Source organism: Prionailurus viverrinus, chromosome B2, assembly GCF_022837055.1.
Source record: "Prionailurus viverrinus isolate Anna chromosome B2, UM_Priviv_1.0, whole genome shotgun sequence".
In the NCBI taxonomy this organism is placed as follows: domain Eukaryota; kingdom Metazoa; phylum Chordata; class Mammalia; order Carnivora; family Felidae; genus Prionailurus; species Prionailurus viverrinus.
Window position 1 is genome coordinate 105,957,739 of NC_062565.1, and position 24,939 is coordinate 105,982,677.

The 24,939-nt window shown below is 35.5% G+C and overlaps 1 protein-coding gene across 1 annotated transcript in view; it reads left to right on the forward strand.

Moving 5' to 3' along the window:
* The window catches only part of RFX6 (regulatory factor X6), a 55,773-nt gene that overhangs the window by 18,596 nt on the left and 12,238 nt on the right, over positions 1–24,939 (forward strand). The window contains exons 7-10 of the mRNA XM_047860112.1: positions 14,122–14,229; positions 18,609–18,686; positions 18,803–18,916; positions 22,300–22,349. Coding sequence (XP_047716068.1) covers positions 14,122–14,229; positions 18,609–18,686; positions 18,803–18,916; positions 22,300–22,349 — 350 coding nt within the window. The remainder of the gene's footprint in view (positions 1–14,121; positions 14,230–18,608; positions 18,687–18,802; positions 18,917–22,299; positions 22,350–24,939) is intronic.

The following is a 24,939-nucleotide window of genomic DNA, read 5'->3' on the forward strand; positions in this document are numbered from 1 at the left end:
CCCCACCCCCAACCAAAGAACAGATCGGCAAACTGACTTTATCTAAATGAGTTAGACTACCATTAGGGACTGCATGGCTAATTAGGCACACGATAAGGCTTTCATTATCCTCAAGTTATCTAATCATTAAAAAGAGGTGCCACAGAACTAAGGGCACATGACAATGTGTTGTGTGGTAAATCTGGACCTGAGGTTGTAACGCCATTAGTTTGGTGAAATGATGCAAGCATATTATCTTAAGAAATAATAGAAAGCCCCCAGCCCTTTGAAATGACCAATTTCTTCCCACCAGTGCTTTTAATACAGTTAATGGCTAATTACATAATAAAATCCTCTAGATTGCTCTTTTTATCAATGAAATAATAGCTCTTTATTAGATAAACAATTGTGAAAGTGCAAAAATATTGACTTAGAAATACACTTCAGTTGACTGAAGTTTATGTCAATAGGGAATGTAAGTAATTTCTCTCAGGTGTTCTTTCTACCACTTTGATGAGGTTGGTGGTACTTAGTGAGCCATCAGCTATTACGGCATGTGTATGGCAAGGCTCATTTTACAGAATAAAAGAAAAAATGTTTCCCCAGTGTACTGTTTCCTCCTTAGAAGAGTGCACTACAAGTTCGGGTGTAGATCTTGTTAACAAATTTAAACTAAAATATTTTTGTTAGGCTGTCATATAGCTGACATTTCCAAAGACTGCAACAACAATAAAGCATCATTATTATGATGATTATAGAAATTAGCACAAAGGCTTTCTAAAGGCTCGGAACTACTCTAAACACTTAAAAAATAATGGAATTTTGTTTAACAAAGCTGAAATTTTATTTATTTATTTTTTATTTAAAAACATCTTTTTTTAGTTTATTTACTTACTTTGAGAGAGAGAGAGAGAGAGAGCGCAGCAGGAGAGGGGCAGAGAGAAGGAGAGACAGAATCCCAAGCAGGCTCCATGCTGTTAGCACAGAGCCTGATGCGGGGCTTGAACTCACGAACCTTGAGATCATGACCTGAGCTGAGATCAAGAGTCGGACACTTAACCGACTGAGCCACCCAGGCACCCCTCAAAGCTGAAATTTTAAAAAATTATTTGGTACCTGAGTGATCAATCATCATAGTTTGCTCAGGACGTGAGACTTCCAGTGTCAACTTGCATATATTACAATTCATTTGAACACTACTAACTGTGAGGTAGGGAAAATCGGTGTTAGCATTACTAACTTACAGCTAAGGAAACTGAGGCTGAGAGATGTGTTTGCTTTTTTCAAATTCTGAATTAAGTTCTACTTTTTAAAACTCATGCTCAAGATATTAATCGATAGATGGAGTTACAGATACTAAGGAACAAAATAGTGAATGGATAGAATTTCTCTTTTACAGTGTAGCAGGAGAACATATCTTTTAAAGTAATTATATGCAATTATAAGGGGTGTCATGGGTATCAACCTAGTTTAAGTGGTCAGGGACATTTTCCATAGGAAGTGACATTCAAGGAAAGAACTGAGAATAAGTGGGAATTTGGAGTGGAATCGGGAAAAAGAGTAACAGTGATGGAATCGATGTAACGTTATAGGTTAGGGTTTCTCAAACTTGATATTACTCATGTTTTGGGCTATATAATTCTATGTTGTGAGGGATGTCCTGTGCACTGCAAGATGTTTAGCAACATCATGGTATCTCTGGCTTCTACTCACCAGATTCCACACCCTCCTCTTGTGACAAGCAGAAATGTCTCTGATGTTACCAAATGTCCACCACTGACATATGGGAAGGCAAACAAGGCGCATCATGTTATAGATTTGGAGATAAGTCTGGATGAAAGAATATCTGGACGAGGATGATAGCTCTAGAGATGGAGAGAAGTGCCTGATTTTAGCTGGGAAACATCGGTAGTGGATTGTAAGATGGTTCTATTTTTAATTTTTTGAGGAACCTCCATATTGTTTTCCACAGTGGCTGCACCAGTATGCATTCCTACCAACAGTGCAAGAGGGTTTTTTTTTTTTCTCTACATCCTCACCAATCTGGTTGTTTCTTGCGCTTTTGATTTTTGCCATTCTGACAGGTGTGAGGTGATATCTCACTGTAGTTTTGAGTTGCAGTTCCCTGAAGATGAGAAATGTTCAGAATCTTTTCATGTGTCTGTTGGTGTCTGTTCATGTCTTCTGCCCATTTTTTCATTGGGTTGTTTGTTTTTTGGGTGTTGAGTTGTATCAGTTGTTTATAAATTTTGGATTCTAACCCTTTATCAGATATGTTATTTGCAAATATCTTCTCCCATTCAGTAAGCTCCTTTTTAGTTTTTTTTTAATGTTTATTTTTGAGAGAGAGAGAGAGAGAGAGAGAGAGAGAGAGAGAGAGAGAACATGAGTGGGGGAGGGGCAGAGAGAGAGAGGGAGACACAGAATCTGAAGCAGGATCCAGGCTCGGAGCTGTCAGCACAGAGCCCGACGCGGGGCTCGAACTCACAAACAGTGAGATCATGACCTGAGCCGAAGTCGGATGCTCAACCGACTGAGCCACCCAGGTGCCCCGCTTTTTAGTTTTGTTGTTTCCTTTGCTGTGCAGAAGCTTTTTATTTAAGTGAAAATTTTAAATGAAAAGACATACCACATGAGTGGCTAGGTATGTTAGATATTATAAATGGGCCAATTCTTCCTAAATTAATTTAGACATTTAATACTCTAATAAAAATTTGAGTGGGTAATTGATTTTTGGAAATGATTAAAATGACTATACATTTAATGTAGAAGTATATACAGAAAGTAATAGTTAAGAGAAATGTAAATAAGAATAGTGAAAAGGGACTTGTTTGGCAGATATCAAAATATTATGACACTATGATATAAACTCAACTGTAGGTAGAATAAATCCATAACAGAGATTAGATACCTGAAAAAAAGACCCTAGTATAAATAAGGATTTAATGTATGATCAAAGAGACATTACAACCAATGAAGGAAAAAATTTTTTTTCAGTGAATTGTCTTAATTGTTTTTTGGAGGAGGATGTAGTGTCAAATAAATAAATAAAATTCTTCATAGCATGATGTTAGAAAAATTGACCATTTTGGAAAAAAATTATGCCTCATGAATTTCATATAAATTATTAAAAATAAAAATGTTCCTTAGAAGGGAACATTTTTATCTACTTCATTTCTGGATAAGGAATGATTTTCCCTTTTTTTGGTGCAAAAAAAGGTGATTTTATTAAAGCACGGGGACAGAACCTGTGGGCAGAAAGAGCTGCTGGGAATGATTTTCTAAGATGAAAACAATTTAAGAAGTCAAAGGAAAAATATAAAGTGGAGAAATTGAAGACTATTTTTGTATCAAGAGCATGATATATAAAATTTGAAGTCAAAAGAAAGACTGGAGAAAATATTTTCAGCAAATATGACAATGGGATAATATTTCCATTAAGTGAAGAAATCCTATCGATTAATAGAAAACTATGAAGATGACAATGAACAGTAAAATACATGAATAGAAAATACACATAAGGAAGAAAAGGGCAATAAATGCATGAAAAATGGACTGTCCAATAAATAAAAAATAAATAAAATTTTGAATTCTGTAATTATCAAATATTTAGAAATTAATATGATGATGTTGGTGAAGTTCTGGTGAGATAAGCTGTTTCGTATCCCTCTGGTGAATACTGACCAAACTCCCTGGAAAAAAAGTTGTAAGATCTGTATCAAGTCTTCGAAGTGTTCATGCTTTTTCTCCCACAGTTTCACTTTTGCATGAATCTCATATACAGAAATAACAGAAAATGCTTACAAAATATTATGCAAAAATTGTAATCGACAACTATGAAAAACTGTGTAACCTAAATTACTACCAATAAAGAAATGGTGACATCATTTTTTTAAAAAATATTTTTATTTATTTTTGAGACAGAGAGAGACAGACCACAAGCAGGGGAGGGGCAGAGAGAGAGGGAGGCACAGAATCCGAAGCAGGCTCCGGGCTCTGAGAGCCTGACGCAGGGCTTGAACTCACAGACTGTGAGATCATGACCTGAGCTGAAGTCGGATGCTCAACTGACTGAGCCACCCAGGTGCCCCATGGTGACATCGTTTATAGGACTTTTATGGGACTAAATATTATGCCATTTATTAAAAATCTCTTTTAATGACATGGAAAAATGTTAATTAGGAAGAAAAGAGGATACAAAGGCAAATATATGTATATGTGGCTTCAAATGTAAATAAAACTGGATATTTACATGTCATATATGAGTGACAGGATTAATATATATAGGTGTGCTGTACAATACAGTAGCTATTGGCCACATGTGGCTATTAATTACCTACAATTTTGTTTCTCTGTCACACTAGCTACATTTCAGGTCCATAATAATCATATACAGTATTGCAGTGTAGACAGAACATTTTCAGCATCACAGAAAGTTCTGTTGGGCGGCACTATTTTAGAACATGTAAAATACTCAACTCCGTGATAAAAAGACAACCCAGTAGAAATATAACATGGTATATGAACATAAAATTCATACAAGTAGAAAAATAATAACTGCAAACAGTATTGGTATTCATGGCACCCCTCCTGACTGACCATAACATGGGGGTCAACAAATATTTTGGATACCATTCCTGCCAAGAAACATGTGAAAAGTGCTCAAGCTAATCAGAGAAGTTTTCATCAGGGAAATGCAAATTAAAACCATAACAAATGGTCATGTCACTATTTTTTGAATAACAATAGTCAAAAGTCTGAAAATAAGCGTTGTCAGACATGTGGAGCAAAGGAACGCTCGTGAACAAGAGAAGGGACAATGACTAGTAAAGCTGAAGGTGCACACGCCGTATGACTGTATTCCTAGAGAAACTTTCACACGGTGCACAAGCAGGCACACTGCGGTATTGTTTGTAATCTCAGAATGCTGGAAAACAAATGGCCATAATGATACAGTGGGAGAATAAATTTTAATATATATATACAAGGTAATACTATACTGCTTTGGAAATGAATGAACTATAGCTACAAGAATTCAATTAGATTCATCTCAAAAACCTAAAGTTGAGTGAAGAAAACGTATTGAATGTAGAAGGGTATATACCGTATTATACGAGTTTTAAAGCAATAGTATATGTTGCTTAAGAGTATTACATATGAGATAAAATTTTAGAGGTTTAAATAGGAATGATATAAACTAAATGAAGAGCATTATTTCTTGTGGGGAGGAAGATTAGGAAAGGCTACAGAGACTGTTTTAATATTTCAAATTTGTAATGTCTCAATCTGGTTGGTTAGTACATGGCTACTTATTCTTTATCCACCCCCTTTTTGAGCTTTAAATAGTTCATACTATACAAGGAAACAAAATGAAAATAAGAAAAGTAAAACAAAAGGACAGGAAGAAGATGGTAAGAGTAATTATCAGCTTGTGGTATGAATTTTGATTATTTTACATTTTTATTCATAAATGTAGTGATTCAAATTTCAGAAATGTCTTAGAGAATGTTTCAGAATCCTTTCATCCTCTGGAATGAAACTAACAAAACCTACTCTCAATGCTTTGTCCTGATCAAAGAAAGCCTTTCTTTTCCTGTGAATCTTCTAGTGTGCACCAAATTTTGTTTTAACTAGCTCTAGTAATGAAGTTGCCATTATTTCTTAGGGAGCCAGCCCCTTTGATATTTTTCATTTCAACCAGGAAGTCTCTCTGAGCCTGAATTTCCTTCTCCTTAACATCGACCATTCATGGCCATTTAACAACTTTGTACCAAGATAAATAACAAATCCTCCCTCCTTGGTATATGCTTTGCAAATATTTACAGACTGTTATCATGCTCTCTTTTGGTCATCACTTAGCCAAACTGTGCTGCTTAAATCCTTTAATCTTTCCTCATAAATCAGACCCTCTTGCCTTCTAATCATATGGTTTCTTTTCTGCAGGTTTCTTCTTGTTTTCTTTTGGAAATAAGACTTAATAGTTTACCCAAGAGTACTGAAGTCATTGGTTGAGGGGAACACCCCCCACACACACACACCTCCCAGACCTCTGTAACTGGCCTATGACGGGCACCAGTTTTGGTGCAATTAAAATAGCAAACATATTAGTGTAATTAAAATGATCGTGTTTTACTTTTTTTCCCAGATTATCAATTGTTTCTTTCTTTTTGTGCTACATGTTTTGGACTGCACATTATTTGATTTATACCAACTTTGCACACAATTGTTAACATATCCAACAAATTTAATTTTTAAAGTTTTTCCTTTGGCACTTTTGCCTCCTGTTGATTCCAAATGTTGCTGGCGTCTATTACACAAAACTACTATTTATCAAGATAAGAGTTTTAAATAAGTATTTAAATATAATAGATATACTTTGTTCCTTAATATGTGTTTCCTTAGCACTCTAACATTTAAAAAAATTTTTTTGATGGTTATTTATTTTTGAGACAGAGAGAGACAGAGCATGAATGGGGGAGGGTCAGAGAGAGAGGGAGACACAGAATCCGAAGCAGGCTCCAGGCTTTGAGCTGCCAGCACAGAGCCCGACGCGACTGAGCCACCCAGGAGCCCTTCTAACATTCTTTTTATTTGGAAATGTATTGTTCATAACACACACATACACATTTTATTTTATTTTTTTATTAAAAAATTTTTAATGTTTATTTATCATGGAGAGAGACAGAGTGCGAGTTGGGGAGGGGGAGAGAGAGAGGGAGACACAGAATCTGAAGCAGGCTCCAGGCTCTGAGCTGTCAGCACAAGCCCAACGCGAGTCTCGAAATCATGAACCGCGAGATCATGACCAGAGCCAAAGTCGGATGCTCAATGAACTGAGCCACCCAGGTGCACCCATGCATTTAAAAAATAACCTAAGATAAAAATTCAAGATCTACCCCACAGCTTAATGGAGAGAAGTCCTCTCTGTGCCCCCATCCCAATCACCTACCAAAAGATACTGCTGTCCAAAATTTGGTGTTAATCACTACTGTGTTTTTCCTTAAAGTTGATCACTTATGAATATATACCTAAACAATGTGGTTATGGCTACACAACAAGATGAATATACTTAATACCACTGAACCGTATACTTCAAAATGATGAATAATTCTATGTATTGTTTTATTACCCTATTTATTATTGCCAGTGTATTGTTCATTATGTGCCCTACATAGAATGGATTCATTTTTTTGTAGACCTTCTGGTTTCATCCAGCATTAGATTTTGTGATTGATCAATGTTGATGTATAGGTAGCTTTAATACCCTTATTTGTACTGCTGTGTAATATTCCACTGTATGAAAATATCACAGTGCATTTATTTATTCCATTGTTGGTGGACTTTTTTCTTTTCTTTTCTTTTTAAATATAATTTATTGTCAAATTGGCTAACATACAGCGTGTAAAGGGTGCTCTTGGTTTTGGGGGTAGATTTCCATGGTTTATCGCTTATATACAACACCCAGTGCTCATCTTAACAGGGGTGGACTTTTTTTTCTGAAAAACTAGTGCATGAACATCCTCCAGGCACACATGTGCAGAAATGGAATTCCAGGTTTTAGGATACGCTCATGTCTAACTTTACTAGTTAAGATGAAGTTGTTTTCCGAAATGGTTATATCAATTTATATCTGCCCAACCATGTGTGAGCATTCCTTTTGTTCCACATTCTCACTGATACGTGGCATTGAATGACATTTTAGTTCTTGCCAATCCAATGGATGCAAAACAGCACCTGTGATTTTCATTTGAAAATTGCTTTTAGTAACTGCATCAAAAATATAAGGTTGCATTTTTTAGGGTTTTTATTGGCCAGTTCTCTTCTTTGAAATATTTCCCTAATGATTAGCAATATTGAGTATCATTTCATGTCCTTGTTGACTAATGTATATCTTCTTCAGAGAAATGTCTGTCCACATCCTTTGTCCATTTTTGAAGCAAGTTGTTTTGTTGTTGTTAAGTTTTACAAGTTCTCCATATGTCCTGGATATTAATCCCTTATCAGATATATGATATGGGAATATCTTCTCCCACTCCATTGATTATCTTTTTACTCTGTTGGCAGTGTTCTTTGATGCACAGAAGTTTTGAATTTTTAGCAAGTCCAATTTGTCTGTTTTTGTTTTTGTTCTCATATCTAAGAAATCATTGCCAAATCTAAAGTTATGATGATTTTTCCCTATCTTTTCTTCTGAGAATTGCATAGTTTAGGTCTTATATTTTGAATATCTGATTCATTTTGAATTAATTTGTTACATGGTATTTGGTAAAGGCTTATCTTCATTCTTTCACCTGTGGATATCCAATTTTTCCAGCACCATTTGTTGAAAAGACTGCCCTTTCCCCATCGAACGCTATTGGTACCTTTGTCAAAAATCATGTGGCAGTTTTTGTGAGGGTTTACTTCTGAGTGTTCTGTTCTGTTCCACTGTATGTTTGTCTTTGTGTCAACACTACTCTCTTTTGATTATTGTAGCTTTTTAGTAAGTTTTAAAATCAGGAATTGTGACCTCTCCAACTTAGTTTTTATTTCAAGATTGTTTTTACTATTTGGGGTTCCTGAGAGTCCATATGAATTTTAGGATGGATTTTTCTATTTCTGCAAAAACCATCATTAAGATTTTGCATTGCATCTGTGGATTGTTTGGGGTACTATTGACATCTTAACAGTAAGTTTTCCAAGTCATGAACATAGGATGTCTTTCCTTTATGCTTTAATTTCTTTGAGCATTATTTTATAATTTTCATTATATGAGTCTTTTACCTCCTTGGTTAAGTTAATTCCCATGTATTTTATTCTTTTTAATGCTATTGTAAGTAAAATTGTTTTCTTAATTCTTTTCATATTGTTCATTGTTATGAAAATACAACTGAGTTTTTCATGCTGACTGTGTCCTGTTACTGTGCTAAATTCACTTATTTCTAACAGGGTTTTTTTGTGTTTGTGCAATCTCTATGGGTTCCTACATATAAGATTATATCATCTGCAAACAGATAATTTTACTTCTTTCTTTTCAATTTGGATGCATTTTTGTTCTCGCTAGGACTTCCAGTACTATGTTGAAAAGAAGCAGTGAAAATGGGCATTCTTGCCTTGTTCCTGCCCTTCAGGGAAATACTTTTGGTCTTTCACTATTGAATATGATGTTTGCTGTGGGTTTTTGATGTGACTCTTATTATGTTGAGGTAAATTCCTTGTTTGTTAAGTATTATTATTGGGAAAGTGTGTCAAATTTTGTCAAATGCATCAAATGAAATAATCATGTGTTTTCCTCTCTTTATTCTATTAAGGTGGTCTATTACACTGATTGATTTTTGCATCCAAGGAATAAATCTCACTTGGTCATGGTGTATAATCTTTCTAAGATGTTGCTGAGTTCACTTTATTAGTATTTTGCTGAGGATTTATGCATGAATGTTCATAAGGTATATTGGCCTGTTTTGTTTTGTTTTTTTCCCCTTGTAGTGTTTTTGTCTGACTTTGGTATCAAGATAATGTTGGCCTCATAAAATGAGTTAAAAAGTGTTCCCTCCTCCTCAATTTTTGGGAAAACTTCAAGAAAGTATGGTGTTAATTCTTCTTTATATGTTTAGTGCAATTCACTAGTGAAACCATAGGATCAGAGCGTTTCTTTGTCAGATTTGTGATTACTAATTCAATTTCCTTGATTATAGACTGATTCAGATACTGTATTCTCTTTCTTTGTGATTCAATCTTGCTATAATTTGTGTTTCTAGGAATTTATCCATTTCATCTAGGTTAAACAACTTGTTGATGTACCTTTGTTCATGTATTCTCTTAAAATCCTTTCTCGGTAGACTCAGGAGTTTTTCCTTTTTTTATTTTAATCATTTGAGTCTTCTTTATTCTTTCTTTTCAGTTAGTCTACCTATGAATTTGTCAATTTTGACCTTTTTAAAGAACTGACCTTTGGTTTCATTGATTTTCTTTATTGTTTGTCTATTCTCTATTTCATTTTATCTCTGTTCTCATCTTTCGTATTTCCTTTCTTCTGCCCAACTTGGGTTTAGTTTGTTCTGTTCCTAGTTCCTGAAGTTGTTTACTTAGATTGTTGATTTGAGATTTTTTAATGTAAGCATTTATAGCTATAATTTCCTTGGCACCACTTTCACTGCATCCTGTAATTTTGATGTAGTATGTTTCCATTTTCATTCATTTCTAAGAATTTTCTAATTTCCCTTATAATTTCTCCTTTGATCTACTGGAGTGCCTGGGTGGCTCAGTCGGTGAAGTGTCTGACTCTCGATCTCAGTTCCAGTCATGATCTTATGGTTTGTGAGATTGAGCCTCGTGTCAGGCTCTGTGCTGACAGTAGAGACTGCTTGCGATTTTCACTCTTTCAAAATAAATAAACTTTCAAAAAAGAGTATGTTTTGGGGCGCCTGGGTGGCTCAGTCAGTTGAGCGCCTGACTTTGGCTCAGGTCATGATCTCACAGCTCTGTGGGTTCGAGCCCCACATTGGGCTCTGTGCTGACGGCTCAGAGCCTGGAGCCTGCTTCAGATTCTGTGTCTCCCTCTCTCTGCCCCTAACCCACTTGCTCTGTCTCTGTCTCTCTCAAAAATAAATAAATATTAAAAAAAAGAGTATGTTTAATTTCCACAAATTTGTGAATTTTCCTAGTTTTCCTTCTGCTTTGATTTCTAACCTCATGCCATTTTGGCCAGATAAAATATTTTGTTTTATATCTATCTCTTTAAATCTATTGAGACTCAATTTGTGGCCTCACATATGGTGTAACCTCGAAAATGTTCTATGTGCACTTGTGAAAAATGTGTATTCTGTTGTTAGGTAGTGAATATTTTAATTCCCTTCTCATTTGCTTTGGTGTATATTATGCAACGAATTTCTTTTTGGCTACCATGGGGATTACATTTATCATCCTAAAGTTATAGCATTCTAACTTGAATTTATACCAGCTTAACTTCAATAATATACATAACATTGCTCCTTTCAAGTTTGGTCCTTACCTCTTTCAGTTATTGATGTTACAGAATTACATCTTTATAAATTGTGTGTCCAAAATACATATACTAATATTTGGTTTTTAATAATGCATTAGTGTTTAAATCATGTAGAAAAGAAAATGTGGAGTTACAAACCAAAGTTACAATAATACTAGCTTTTAGACTAATTGTTTTTTTTTTTAAAGAGACATAGTGGTCTCTTAAATCATGTAGAAAACAGAGAGTGGAGTTACAGCTATTGCTATAATAATACCAGGTTTTATAATTGCCCATGTGTTTACCTTTATTGGGATCATTATTTCTTCATATGACTCCAGGTTATTTTCTAGTGTCCTTTCATTTTAACCCACAAGACCGTCTTTAATATTTCTTGCAAAACAGGTCAAATAGTAATGAACTTGCTATTTACTATTAAGTATGATATTTGCTGTGGGTTTTTGATAGATTATTTTCATATTTTTTATTTTTTGATATTTTGATAGATTATTGAATGATTAGGGAACTTTTTTTCTGTTTCTAGCATAGACAGAGAGGGAGAAAGAGAAGTGAATGGTGGCTGGATTTTTTTTTAATGTTTTTATTTATTTTTGAGACAGAGAGAGACAGAGCATGAGCAGGGGAGGGGCAGAGAGGAGACAGAGAATCCGAAGCAGGCTCCAGGCTCTGAGCTGTCAGCACAGAGCCGGACGTGGGCTCAAACTCATGGACTGTGAGATGATGACCTGAGCTGAAGCCGGACGCTTAACCGACTGAGCCACCCAGGTGCCCCAATGGTGGCTGCATTTCTAACAAATACTTTTTTGGATCAATTGAGTTGATTACATATGGTATTCTACCCCCCACCCCACCTTTTCTTCTGTCAATGTAGTGTGTTTAAGCCTGACTTGGTTATTATCATTCTTATTGACTGTTGGATTTGGTTTGCAAGTATTTTATTTGGTACTGTTTCAAGTATGATAATAACCAGTATTGGCCTATGATTTTTCTTTCTTTTTCTGTCCTTGTCCAGTTTTGGCATAAAAGTTTTCAAATGAATTGGAAAGAGGTTCTTCTTTTCCACTGTCTGAAAAAAAAATCTTTTAAGTTTGAAATATCTGCTTTCTGAATGCTTGATAAAATTCACCTATTAAATCTCTTGAGCCTGTTTTTTTCCCTTTGTGGAAAGATTTTTGATTATTAATTATATTTGTCAATGGAAATGAGACTATTCTCATATTCCTAACTTAGATTTAATACAACACTATGTATTGCCATTGTTTGGTTTCTGTTTCTCTATCTCTCTTTTCCAATCTCACCGAATTACATTTTGGGATGAATAAACATGATTTTCCACCCATGAGAAAAGGCATAAGAAAACAATGTAAACTTTCCTAAAATTAGAATTTAACTGCATTTTTGTTATGTTTATCTATCAAATGTTAGTTTCATATTCTTTGCCAATTACTTTTTCCTCCTTTTAAGATTAAATTCTTTACTTCTCACATCCTATTATTTTCCCAATTTATTGACAATACCACTCTTTGACTGTACAATGATGATTCATGCTCATAAATGACAAATCCAAGCATCAAAAATATTTGAAATATATCTTGAATTCTTAAGACTGATTAAGTAGAGTGGATTGGGATTAACTGTGCTAATATATCAGTTCATGATAGTTAATCATTTATATAGTAGTTCTTTATTAATTTCTTAAGAATTAGGGGCACCTGGGTGGCTCAGTCAGTTAAGTGTCCAACTCTTGTTTTTGGCTCAGGTCATGATCTCATGGTTCATGAATTCAAGCCCTGCATAGGGCTCTGTACTGACAGCACGGAGCCTGCTTGGCATCCTCTCTCTCCCCCTCTCTCTTTCCCCTTCCCCTGTTCCCTTGTGCTCTCTCTCAAAATAAATAAATAAACTTAAAAAAATTTTTTTAAATCCTTAAGAATTATTTAATCGGAATAATTCTTTTCTATCCATACTTGAAAATAAAGCATAACAAGGGTGAAAACTAAAACCTAATCTGAAAGAAATAGATTTCTACTGCACTTTTAATAAAAAAATTTTGAAAGCTTTTATCAAATCCGTCAATGAGAAATCAATGTTCTTAAAATACCTGCTTTGAGGACTGAAAGTCCTCCCAACTTCTTAGTGATTTAATATGTAAGTCTGTAATAGTCTACAAATGTTGGGAATGATAATACAGGGTAGGAACCTAACCTGTATAAGCAATAAATCTTCAATATGACAGAGACAAACAAAGAAATACAAAAGCTGTAGAAGAAAATATAGGAAAACTATGGGAAAGAATGAAATTTTGTTCTTGCCAGGAATACTTTCCTTCCTATTCTATAGTCACAATTTCATTCTTTGCCTAAACATTTTATTACGATCCAGTTTGCTAAAACTTTGTTTGAGGGGCAGGAACAATTAGTTATGACCTGGGAGACGGATTTGCTGAGGCTCTGGTTCCATCACAGATATGAATTCTCTCTTTATGTGTGGATTTTTTGTAAGTACATCAACCCTGTGGCATTATATATTATTTGTTTTTTGTCACTTTTTCTAATTTTTGAAGACTTCTAGAAGTGTGCTATTCTCCAAGGGATCAAAAGAAGAACACATATGTAAATTCGGGGGAGGGGGGCGGTAAGGTTGAGATGAGAAAGTCCAGAGTACCAATTTGGGAATGAGAAGACTTAAGCTCCACTCCCAAGCTATCACTAATTATTTCTGAAACTAAACAAATTATTTAACTTCTTATCATCTTGTTTACACAATCCATAAATGGATTTGGCAATTCTTGATCCTCGTAGAGTTCAAATTCAACAGTTCTAAAAGTAGGTCTTTCAAAACTTATGCCATTAACAAATGTGAACTAAAATTAAATTTCTAAAAGTTGTATAAACTGACAAATGTTCAAAACTAAAATCCAAAATAATAGGGAAAATATCCTGAGTATGAAATTATTTATGATTTGGAAACAACAATTCTGCTGACAGCTCTTTTTTGTTCAATTGAATGATCTGAACAGTTTACCAAAATCTCTTAATTTGTCATCGTTTGCAGGATGAAGAAGAATGATATTTTATGGGTTTCTATTTTATTAGAATGGTATTTCAGAGCCAAATAGTTAATAATGATTTATTTCTTTTCATTTTTCTAAATTATAGGGTGGCTTCACTCGTAAATACTCACTAAGTTCAAAAACTGGAACACTTCTTCCAGAATTCCCCAGTGCTCAACACCTTGTGTACCAGGGATGCATTTCTAAAGACAAGGTATCAATTAAAGATACTTCTTTATTGATTTTCTGATATGTTGGTTCCCTATCGCCATTTGCTGGGAATCTCATGGCATTTGCAGGAAGCAGTCAGAAATCTGCATAATCAAACATAATTGACTGATTTATAGGAGGGACAAATGTTTACTAACATTGATTAAACACTTTCCAATTAATTATTTACCATCTCCATGATAGTATGTAGTCAGAAGTTGGCAAAATAAACCTCAAAATACTAAAGATTATTTTTTATCTAAAACTCAATATCAAGGAAGAAAATATGAGAATGTGTCTCTCACATGCAGTTTAATTATAAGCTTTATATTTTTGATTAGCTTCATATAATTTCAGCAGTCATCAGTCACTTGTCTAGGACAATTTGTTCCTAGCACCGAGGGGGCAATATCTAGATGAATGGCAAGGAGTATACTAGAAGTTGACAAAGCTTCCTTTCCATTCTAAAATTCTGTGTTCCATTATAGTTGCAATTTGTTTGAAAGTTAAGGAAGAAACAGTTTCATAGGATTCAGTTTATAAATAATCCTTAATGTGACTTTTCAATGCCTATATAGTAAAATCTAAGAGTAAATCCTCCTCTATTTCTGAACTTCTAAAGTCATTTGCTGAGTTCCTACTGGCTGACTAACGGCAGCATCCATTATTAAATCAGGGCATAATGATTTCTGCTTTTTTTTTCAACCAAAGTTCATTTCTTATTAACATTTAAGGAAAATATCTTTTGTTTTAATTTTTTTTAACATTTATTTATTTTTGAGAGAGAGAGACACACATACACACAGAGTGTGAGCTGGGGGAGGAGGTGGGCAGAGAGAGAGGGAGACCCAGAATGTGAAGCAGACTCCAGGCTCTGAACTGTCAGCACAGAACCCAACGTGGGATTCGAAATCACGAGCAGTGAGATCATGACCCGAGCTGAAGTCAGATGCTCAACTGACTGAGCCACCTAGGCGCCCCAAGGAAAATATCTTTAACAGTATGTTAAGTCAGTTCATATTCTTGAGGTACAAAGACAGAGGAATGTGATTAACTAATGTCCAGCTGACTTAGTAGTGGGTTTGTGTAGAAACTGGAAATAAAAATAATGCATTGATAAAAAGATCTATTGACAGATAAGTAGAATTGCACAGTCACTTCCAGGATTTATTCTGATGACCTACTATTCCTGTTAAGAATAGGCAGAATATTGAAGATAATTCTCAGATGCTGATTCCAAGCAAGTCCCCTGAAGTATGTCCACTTTCTACCATTCTCCTCTCCCATCGTATTTCTTGAGATTATCACATCATTTTTTTTTAATCTTGTAAGGTGTGATATTATAACTTTACACTTGGATGCCTCATGTGGCAGTCTGTGGAGAAACCTGTGGAAATCAGTGGGACTCCAGGGAACATAGTTCTTTGGAGGAGAGTATTGTTGGGTCCCTTTGTGGAAAGAATTGCTTACATGTAAGCATATCATGAAGATGTTTGCTGTGTAAGTAAATCTACCTGGTGAAAGAGAGGGGAATGGAGAGTGCAACAAAGAAAAAAAAAAGAAATGAGAGCATGTTTCAATAGTTAATTTCAATTTCTCTGCTAGCTTCCAAGGAATTCCTTACCTGTCAACTTGAAACCCTGGTCTGTAGATCATTTCTCACTCAGGTATCAGGATGCTTAAATAACCCCTGGTTTCTGAGTTCATTCCCAGCGGTCCTCATCATGAGCACTAGGGACTAACATCCTCTTTGTCCCTCGAAAACAGTTGGATGCTGCTTTTCACCTTCTTAGCCAGTATCCCAGTTCCCCAAGTAACTTGTCAGTTTCTAGAAAGAAGGGTGGGGCTGAAGCTAAGCACTTTAGGCACCTGCTTTCTTGAGACAGAGAGGATGGGCCTTCCCAGTGAAAAGTTGATCCCAGTGAGGTGGGGGTTGGCCAGAGCTGAGGGACCACTTTCTGCCTCATCATGGTGTCACTCAAGGCAGTTACCACCCTCACCACATACTAACTTTACTGGAGATAAGCCTTGCCTCTGCTCCTGCCTTCTATAAGGTGGTGTGTTATTCTCAGCAAACTGAGCAAAATTATATTTGTAAATAATGCAATGCTACAATAAAAATTTACATAGTCCGAAGACTATGTGAATATTAAATAAGCAAATGTAGTACCAATAGTAAGATTAAAAACTTTAACTGATTTGTGTACAAAAGAATACATTTGAACACATAAGTGGAAATACTTGTGGAGAAAGAAGCTTATTTATATTTTAGGGATCAAAACTTATTTATATTTCAGGGATCAAAGGGTTAATTTTTTTTCAATATATGAAATTTATTGTCAAATTGGTTTCCATACAACACCCAGTGCTCATCCCAAAAGGTGCCCTCCTCAATACCCATCACGCACGCTCCCCTCCCTCCCTCCCCCCATCAACCCTCAGTTTGTTTTCAGTTTTTAAGAGTCTGTTATGCTTTGGCTCTCTCCCACTCTAACCTCTTTTTTTTTTTTTCCTTCCCCTCCCCCATGGGTTTCTGTTAAGTTTCTCAGGATCCACATAAGAGTGAAAACATATGGTATCTGTCTTTCTCTGTATGGCTTATTTCACTTAGCATCACACTCTCCAGTTCCATCCACATTGCTACAAAAGGCCATATTTCATTCTTTCTCATTGCCACGTAGTACTCCATTGTGTATATAAACCACAATTTCTTTATCCATTCATCAGTTGATGGACATTTAGGCTCTTTCCATAATTTGGCTATTGTTGAGAGTGCTGCTATGAACATTGGGGTACAAGTGCCCCTATGCATCAGTACTCCTGTATCCCTTGGGTAAATTCCTAGCAGTGCTATTGCTGGGTCATAGGGTAGGTCTATTTTTAATTTTTTGAGGAACCTCCACACTGTTTTTCAAAGGGTTAATTTTCGACAACAGTTGTGAATTCCTTTCTGTATTTCATACTGTCCTTATCCTTATTTTTAAAAATATGTCCTGGAAACCTATTTAAAGATGTAATATCATTGACTAAAATATGGACCGTGTCTCAATTGCATTAATGGTGACATATTCTGCTAGAGGTGTCCTATAGTCAGCATACCTCCTTGCAGGGATATTGGTAATTTGCCTGTCATCATTTTACAGCTTTGAGCTGAATAACAAAGATGTGTGCTGTCACTAGGCTGTAGGGATAAATATTGGAGACTGGAGGGTTACAGTGGGATACCCCCATTGCCATCACCACCCTAGATACTGTTGGGATAAAAGTAAATCTAATGGTCAGTCTCTCAGCATGTATTATGGGTTATTCCAACCACTTTGCATGTGTTCATTTGTTTAGTCCTCATAACAACCCTATTGGAAATGTACTGTTATTATCATCTCTATTTTCCAAATGAGAAACTTAAAACACACAAATGTTAAGTAGCTTGCTCGACATCATACAGCTAATAAGTGGCAGGTTAGAGCTAGTATTCAAATCCAGGTAAAAACTCACACCTGTAACCTCTAAGCCATCTTCTTGTTCACACAGACTACACAACCAGTAACAGGTAGTGATATTTCTAGCTTGTAAAATATGGATATTTGACTATTATTAATCTATTAAAATATTATCTAGTTCTAATCCATTACAGATTTTAGAATACGTTTAACATGTTTTAACTATGCAATCCAAATATCTGTGGTAACATGGAAGCAGAGACTTTTCAGAATGGGCATTAACTATTCAAATATTTTTTGGGTAAATTTATGAGGCATTCGATATTACTAATTTCGAGTAATATTTAGTGAGATCTTACTGTGTACCAGGCACTCTTCTATCTGCCTGATATTTTATTTAATCTTTTTAATACCATGTGGGTAATATGTTATTACTATCCTACTTGAAGAGAAAAAGCTTAGGGTTCAGAGACAAAACAACCTGTGCAAAGTAGTGCAGTTGAACTGGGCACTCAGTTTAACCAATTCCAGACCCCAAACTGGAAACCGCTATGCCACACTGCCCACCACCCACTTAATAAAACGCTGTGTGGACACTTGATGTATTTTACCATTTTGTGTGTATTTCTGCAGTCAGAGGTAGTTCTCTTCTTAGGTAGAAAAACACAATGTTGCTTTGGCCCAAAGCTCCTTGCTCAATCAGCTTTTCATTGTTCCTATGATACTATACGGTAATTGTCTATTTGCTTGCCTTTCTCCCTTCACAAGGCATTAAGTTCCTGGAAATAAGAACTGTACGTTTGTTTTTGATTCCTTGACATTGAGCACAATGCCTGGTCCATAATAGGAGCTTAAAAAATGCATGCTGGACAAATGAATGCATAAACAAATGAAGGCAGTTTTGAAAGGATTCTTTGGTTAAGCGTTTTCTTCCTTGAAATAGGTTGATACCCTCATAATGATGTATAAAACTCACTGCCAGTGCATCCTGGACAATGCAATTAATGGAAACTTTGAAGAGGTAAGGACGACAAAGAATGCTTTGCTGATCATATTGTGTATACTTTCTTGTCTTGTTCTTTATGAGTTCATGTTAAGGAAGAATCTTAATGTTTATACTTTTTGCTTTATAACTAGATCCAGCATTTCTTATTACACTTTTGGCAAGGAATGCCTGATCATCTTCTTCCCCTGCTTGAAAACCCTGTTATCATTGACATTTTCTGTGTTTGTGACTCAATTCTTTATAAGGTAAGCTCTTTGGGGTGTCTTAAACACAAACCGCATGTTTTCTTTATAAGTATTCGATCTAAATTTCTGCATTGTATGTTCAATAAATTTGTTATTGCTGGCTGGAGAGACAGTATTATTTTTTTCTGATGAGAAACCAGTATTTAATAGTGCATGTGTTATGGTTAAATTTACATTGAAATAAAATCAATCTGTTTACAGTTAATGATTCAAAATATGACATACTCACTAATACATTAAATTTTGTTAATTTTTATTACCTGTTTAAGGTGTTTTCAGCGTGAATAATATGATGGCTTTTTTACCGTCTGTTTCTGGGGGAAAGGCAGAGTTAAACACTCTTATGGGATTAACAACTTAAAAATATTGGAAATCTCTAGGTTTAATGTATTAATGTTCATTTCTGTTCTAAAACCAAATAAGAGTATTCAGATGTCTACAGAAAGATCATGAAGACATTACAAACAAAGATGAACTGGTTGGCCTTCTAGCCAAACATTTATCTGGGAAGAGGGAGAATCTAATTCCCTGACAGTCAGTTCCTTAGTTAGAGCAACAGCAAGGTCGAGGCTGAGGGAGAAAACTGTGTTGCAATCTGAGTACTTTAAAGTGAGTTTGTCTGCACTTACCTGTTCAATTGTCAGAAGGAAAACAAAACCTTTCCTTTTAAAACATAATCTGAGTTTGCAAGAAAACCCAAACTAGAACCCTGTTAAGCATTTAGAAAATAAAATCCTCCTAAATTGGTTGCTACTATTAGGTTCTCAGCAGAAGCTAGATGAACTCAGACTGGAAGCAACTTTGCACACCAAGAACTGGTAGGTAGTCTTGAGCCAGAATGGGAGAGCCCATATTTTCATCCTGTGTTAAGTTCTCCCTATCACAGGATAAGAGGATGGAGCAAGTGCAGTATATTCTCTGCCTTTAGTTCAAATTCACATTGAAGAGGGACAAAGGAGAGTGAGGAATGTATCATTTTTTATGGGTTGCATTTGAGTATCATTATTTAGAGGGAAAAGGTTTAGTTTGCAGTAACTGATTGCAATGTTTAAGACTTGAAGAAGTAAGCAGAAAAGGGAAATAAGGTGGCTCCAAGAGAGGGTATAAGAAAAGCCCCCGAGTCTCATGCATACACATTTACCACCATCAAAGTAAAGCTCTTTGGAACACCATTCAGTACCTCCAAGAAATACTCTTTTAAAAAAATTTTTCTTTTACATTTATTAATTTTTGAGAGACAGAGAGAGACAGAGTGTGAGCAGGGGAGGGGCAGAGAGAGAGGGAGACACAGAATCAGAAGCAGGCTCCAGGCCCCAAGCTGTCAGCACAGAGCCCGACGTGGGGCTTGAACCCACAAACTGTTGAGATCATGACCTGAGCTGAAGTTGGTCGCTTAACTGACTGAGCCACCCAGGTGCCCCAAGAAATATTCTTAAAGCATATTCTTTCTTTTTCTTTACAAATGGTCTGTTTTTTTTTTTTTCAGTTCAACACAAAAGTCCTGAGTTTAAGTACCTCTAAATGAATTAAGTTTTTTCTCCTCATAGTGGACCCAGGGAGACACAGTAAGCATTGTAAATAGAGCAATTTACATTCTCATTGCAGAATGAGTTTCTGGAAGATCTTCATTCCTCCCAGGAGAGTGGTCAACTTTTAGTCCATAAAACAGTACATGATTACCAAGTCCAATTCTTGGTAACTAACATACTGGGCATATACAATACTGTCTTTTTTTTTTTTAATTTTTTTTTCAACGTTTATTTATTTTTGGGACAGAGAGAGACAGAGCATGAACGGGGGAGGGGCAGAGAGAGAGAGGGAGACACAGAATCGGAAACAGGCTCCAGGCTCTGAGCCATCAGCCCAAAGCCCGACGCGGGGCTCGAACTCGCGGACCGCAAGATCGTGACCTGGCTGAAGTCGGACGCTTAACCGACTGCGCCACCCAGGCGCCCCTACAATACTGTCTTATACACATGGAATACCTGTACATTTTTCTGGTAGGCTACACAGGCCTTTGAAGATTAGGGTTTACCCACATTTTGAAATATCTTCTCCTCTTGGTCCTTTTCCTCAGGCTGGACCACTCAGTTTATCAGTCAGCTTAATGGATCTGCATTGCTCATATCCTATTTTGTCCCCTCTTTCTTTATTCTAGTTTTTCTTGAGCTGAGATCAGTCAACACTATCTAAATTCTTCTTTCTACTAATTCTCAGGTCATCCACCTCATCCATGTTTAGGGCTCAGTCTAGCCCTTTCTTTCAGTATTATTTTCTTTTTAATTTTTAATTTAAATTCAAGGTAGTTAACATACATTATAGTATTGGTTTCAGGAGTAGAACCCAGTGATTCGTCACTTACATAGAACACCCAGTGCTCATCCCAACAAGTGCCCTTCTTAATGCCTACTACCCATTTAGCCCATCTCCCCCATCCACCACCCCTCCAGCAACCCTCAGTTTGTTCTCCATATTTAAGAGTCTCTTATGGTTTGCCTCCCTCTCTGTTTTTATCTTATTTTTCCTTCCCTTCTCCTATGTTCAACTGTTGTGGTTCTTAAATTCCACATATGAGTGAAATCATATGGTATTTGTCTTTTTCTGACTGACTTACTTTGCTTAGCAGAATACACTCTAGTTCCATCCACGTCGTTGCAAATGGCAAGATTCCATTTTTTTTTGATCACTGAGTAATACTCCACTGTATATATATCACATCTTCTTTATCCAGTCATCAGTCAATGGACATTTGACTTTCCATAATTTGGCTATTGTTGATAATGCTGCTATAAACATTGGGGTGCATGTGCCACTTCAAATCAGCATTTTTGTATCCTTTGGATAAATACCCAGTAGTGTGATTGCTGGGTCATAGGGTAGTTCTATTGTTAACTTTCTGAGGAGCCTCCATACTGTTTTCCAGAGTGGCTGCACAGTTTGCATTCCCATCAGCAGTGCAGAAGTGTTCCTCTTTGCCCACATCCCTGCCAACATCTTTTGTTTCCTAAGTTGTTAACTTTAGCCATTCTGACATGTATGAAGTGGTATCTCATTGTGGTTTTGACTTGTATTTCTCTGATGATGAGTGATGTTGAACATCTTTTCATTATTCTTTGTGTTCTGATAATTAACTCTCCGGACTCAGGATATTAGTGTTCCTAGGCTAACCTAGGATTGTAATGTTTCCAGATCCCCACCCCTCACCTTTCTTACACATGCACCTCACACATACATCCATTTTAGAGATAAAAGTATAACTTCCAGAAATGAGTTAGCATATTATTCTCTAGAAAGCTAGGAATGAAAAGTAATTGACAAATAAGTGTCTTTCTACAAAAATACTAAGTAAGGATTTATGTTAATTCTCTTTTGCTGTGATTAAGGTTCTTACAGATGTACTCATTCCTGCAACAATGCAAGAAATGCCTGAAAGGTAGGTTCAGTCAATAAAATGTGGTAGTTTCTTAATGTAGAATTTAGCCCTATCCATTATATTAAAGGAAAACATTAAATAACAATTCGTTTGTTTATAAAGATTACTTTCCCGCTCCTGTCCCTTTGTATTAGTTAGAAGATGTGCCTCAATCCTTATACTCAAACTTCACTGAGAAAAATTGATAGAATAATCTTGAAATCCTTTTAATATGAGAGATGTCCAAGTGAAAAATAAATATTTAAGTGTACTGACCTTTGAAATACTGAGAAGTTCTTCAATAGAAACTGGCTACAGGAAAATAAATGGGGATAATTGATGGAAAATAAACCACAATAATAAAAATTATAAGAAAAATTATTTTATCTTTGTTATTAAAGATTACTTATTAACATTATTATTTATTATTATTGGCCTTAACTGCAAAATCATAAAGTGGCATAATGGAATTACCATCTTCTTTTAACAAAGGAATAAGATTTTAAATAGACTGTATTCCCCATCCTGGGAACATTATACCTTTTGATCCCTTTCATCCATATTGCCCCACCAGGACCCGCATCCCCTCTGGTAACTGATGACAGATGGTAACTGGACTATGGTGGTGATGAGCTCACAATGTACACAAATGTCAAATCACTATGTTGTACACATGGAACTAATATAATGTTGTTTGTCGATTATACTTCAATAAAAAAAAATCTGAAATTGAAATGGTACCTGAAGATTTTTCACAAAAACTTTCTGATGTGTGAACAATAAAAACTCAAAAATAAAAATGAAAATTTTTCTTTGTAAATAAAGTCTAATGAAAAAATGAAATTTATTTTAGTATTTGAGGCACAAATACACGTAGGATGGACATAGTTGATGCTCAATAAATACATGATGATTGACAAAACAAAGTTTATTTTTGATTTACTTTTTCCTGTAGATCATTTTATTTATTTATATAATAGTATTGTACAGACCAATAGTTTCTTTTAATTATCAATATGTTATTTTTAAACATCTAATCTGATCTCTGAATTAAGTACACTTAACATTTCTGTGTCACAACAGAATGGTTGTGCTTACTTAGGGGCAGGCATTATTAGTTAATAGTAATAATAGCTGACCTTTATTACTACAACATGGGCTTTGAGACTACATAAATTATTTTACTTAATTTTACAACTGCCTGAAGCAGAATATTTATGTATTTATCTCTTAAATATGCAAGTAGTTTATTGTAGAAAATGAAAAACATGCATAAATGCATTAAAAAATACTCCTGATCTCTCCACATTAATGGACTGTTTTTTTTTTCTAAGAATACCTGTAAATATACACATTAATAAAATGGAACCATAGTATACATACTATAATTGCAGTATATAGTGAAAATCTTTCATATCAACAGATATGGATCAACATTATTTTTTAAATTTTTCTTTTTTTCAATTTTTTCTTTCTTTTCAATTCTTTCTTTCTTTCTTTCTTTCTTTCTCTCTTTCTTTTTATTTCTTTCTTTCTTAGAGAGAGAGAGAGAGAGAGAGAGCAGGGCGCCTGTGGCTCAGTCAGTTAAGCATCAGCTTTGGTTCAGGTCATGATCTCACAGTCTGAGTTCAAGCCCCACGTCAGGCTCTGTGCTGACAGCTGGGAGCCTGGAGCCTGCTTTGGATTCTGTGTCTCCCTCTGTCTCTGCCCCTCCCACACTCACACTCTGTCTCTCTTTCTCAAGTAAAATAAAATAAAAAAAAAACACATGAGAGAGAGAGAGAGAGAGAGATTGAGTGTGAGCAGGGGAGGGGCAGAAGGAGTAGGAGAGAGAGCATCTTAGGCAGGCTCCATGCCCAGCACAGAGCCCGGTGCTGGGCTTGATCTCCTAACTGCAAGATCCTGACCTCAGCCGAAATCAGGAGGTGGACGCTTAACCAACTGAGCCACCCAGGCACCTCTCAACATTTTCTTTTTAAATGGCTGCATAGCATCTGAAAAATACTATACTTCATTTAACCAATTTCTTATCATTGAACGGTGGATTTTTTAAAAAACACAACTTGTTAGACTATTCCCCAGTAGCTGTTACAATCCCAAATCCACAAATGAGGAACCTGGCAGCAGAAAGAAGTTAATTTATTTGCCTAAAGTAAGTTAACTAGTTAAAAAACAAAGTCAGGATTTTAATTGAGCATCTGTTTAACTCCATTTTCTATTCTTTTTCCTGTATTATGTCACTGCTTGCCAATATGTAGCACCATCCCAAATATAAATTTAGATCTTTTTTGTTGAGGTAGAATGTGTAGATTATTGACTGATTTTAAATTTTTTGTGTTTCTGTATAAATGTTTGTGCACACACACAACCAACATTTGCAAGTTTCTGTATAGGGTTCTATAGTACATTTTTGATCGTGTATCCCACTATCCCACAGTCATATTTGGATTGTAAAAATATATTACTAGACACTAATAGTAAGTACCTGAAATGACATTATGATCCCTAGGCAGTATCTCTCAAGAAGTCAAGATGTGCAAAATCAAGTGCATACTTACATTTACCCAGAAATATTTTATCAAAAATGACTGAACCATGAGTTAATATTAAC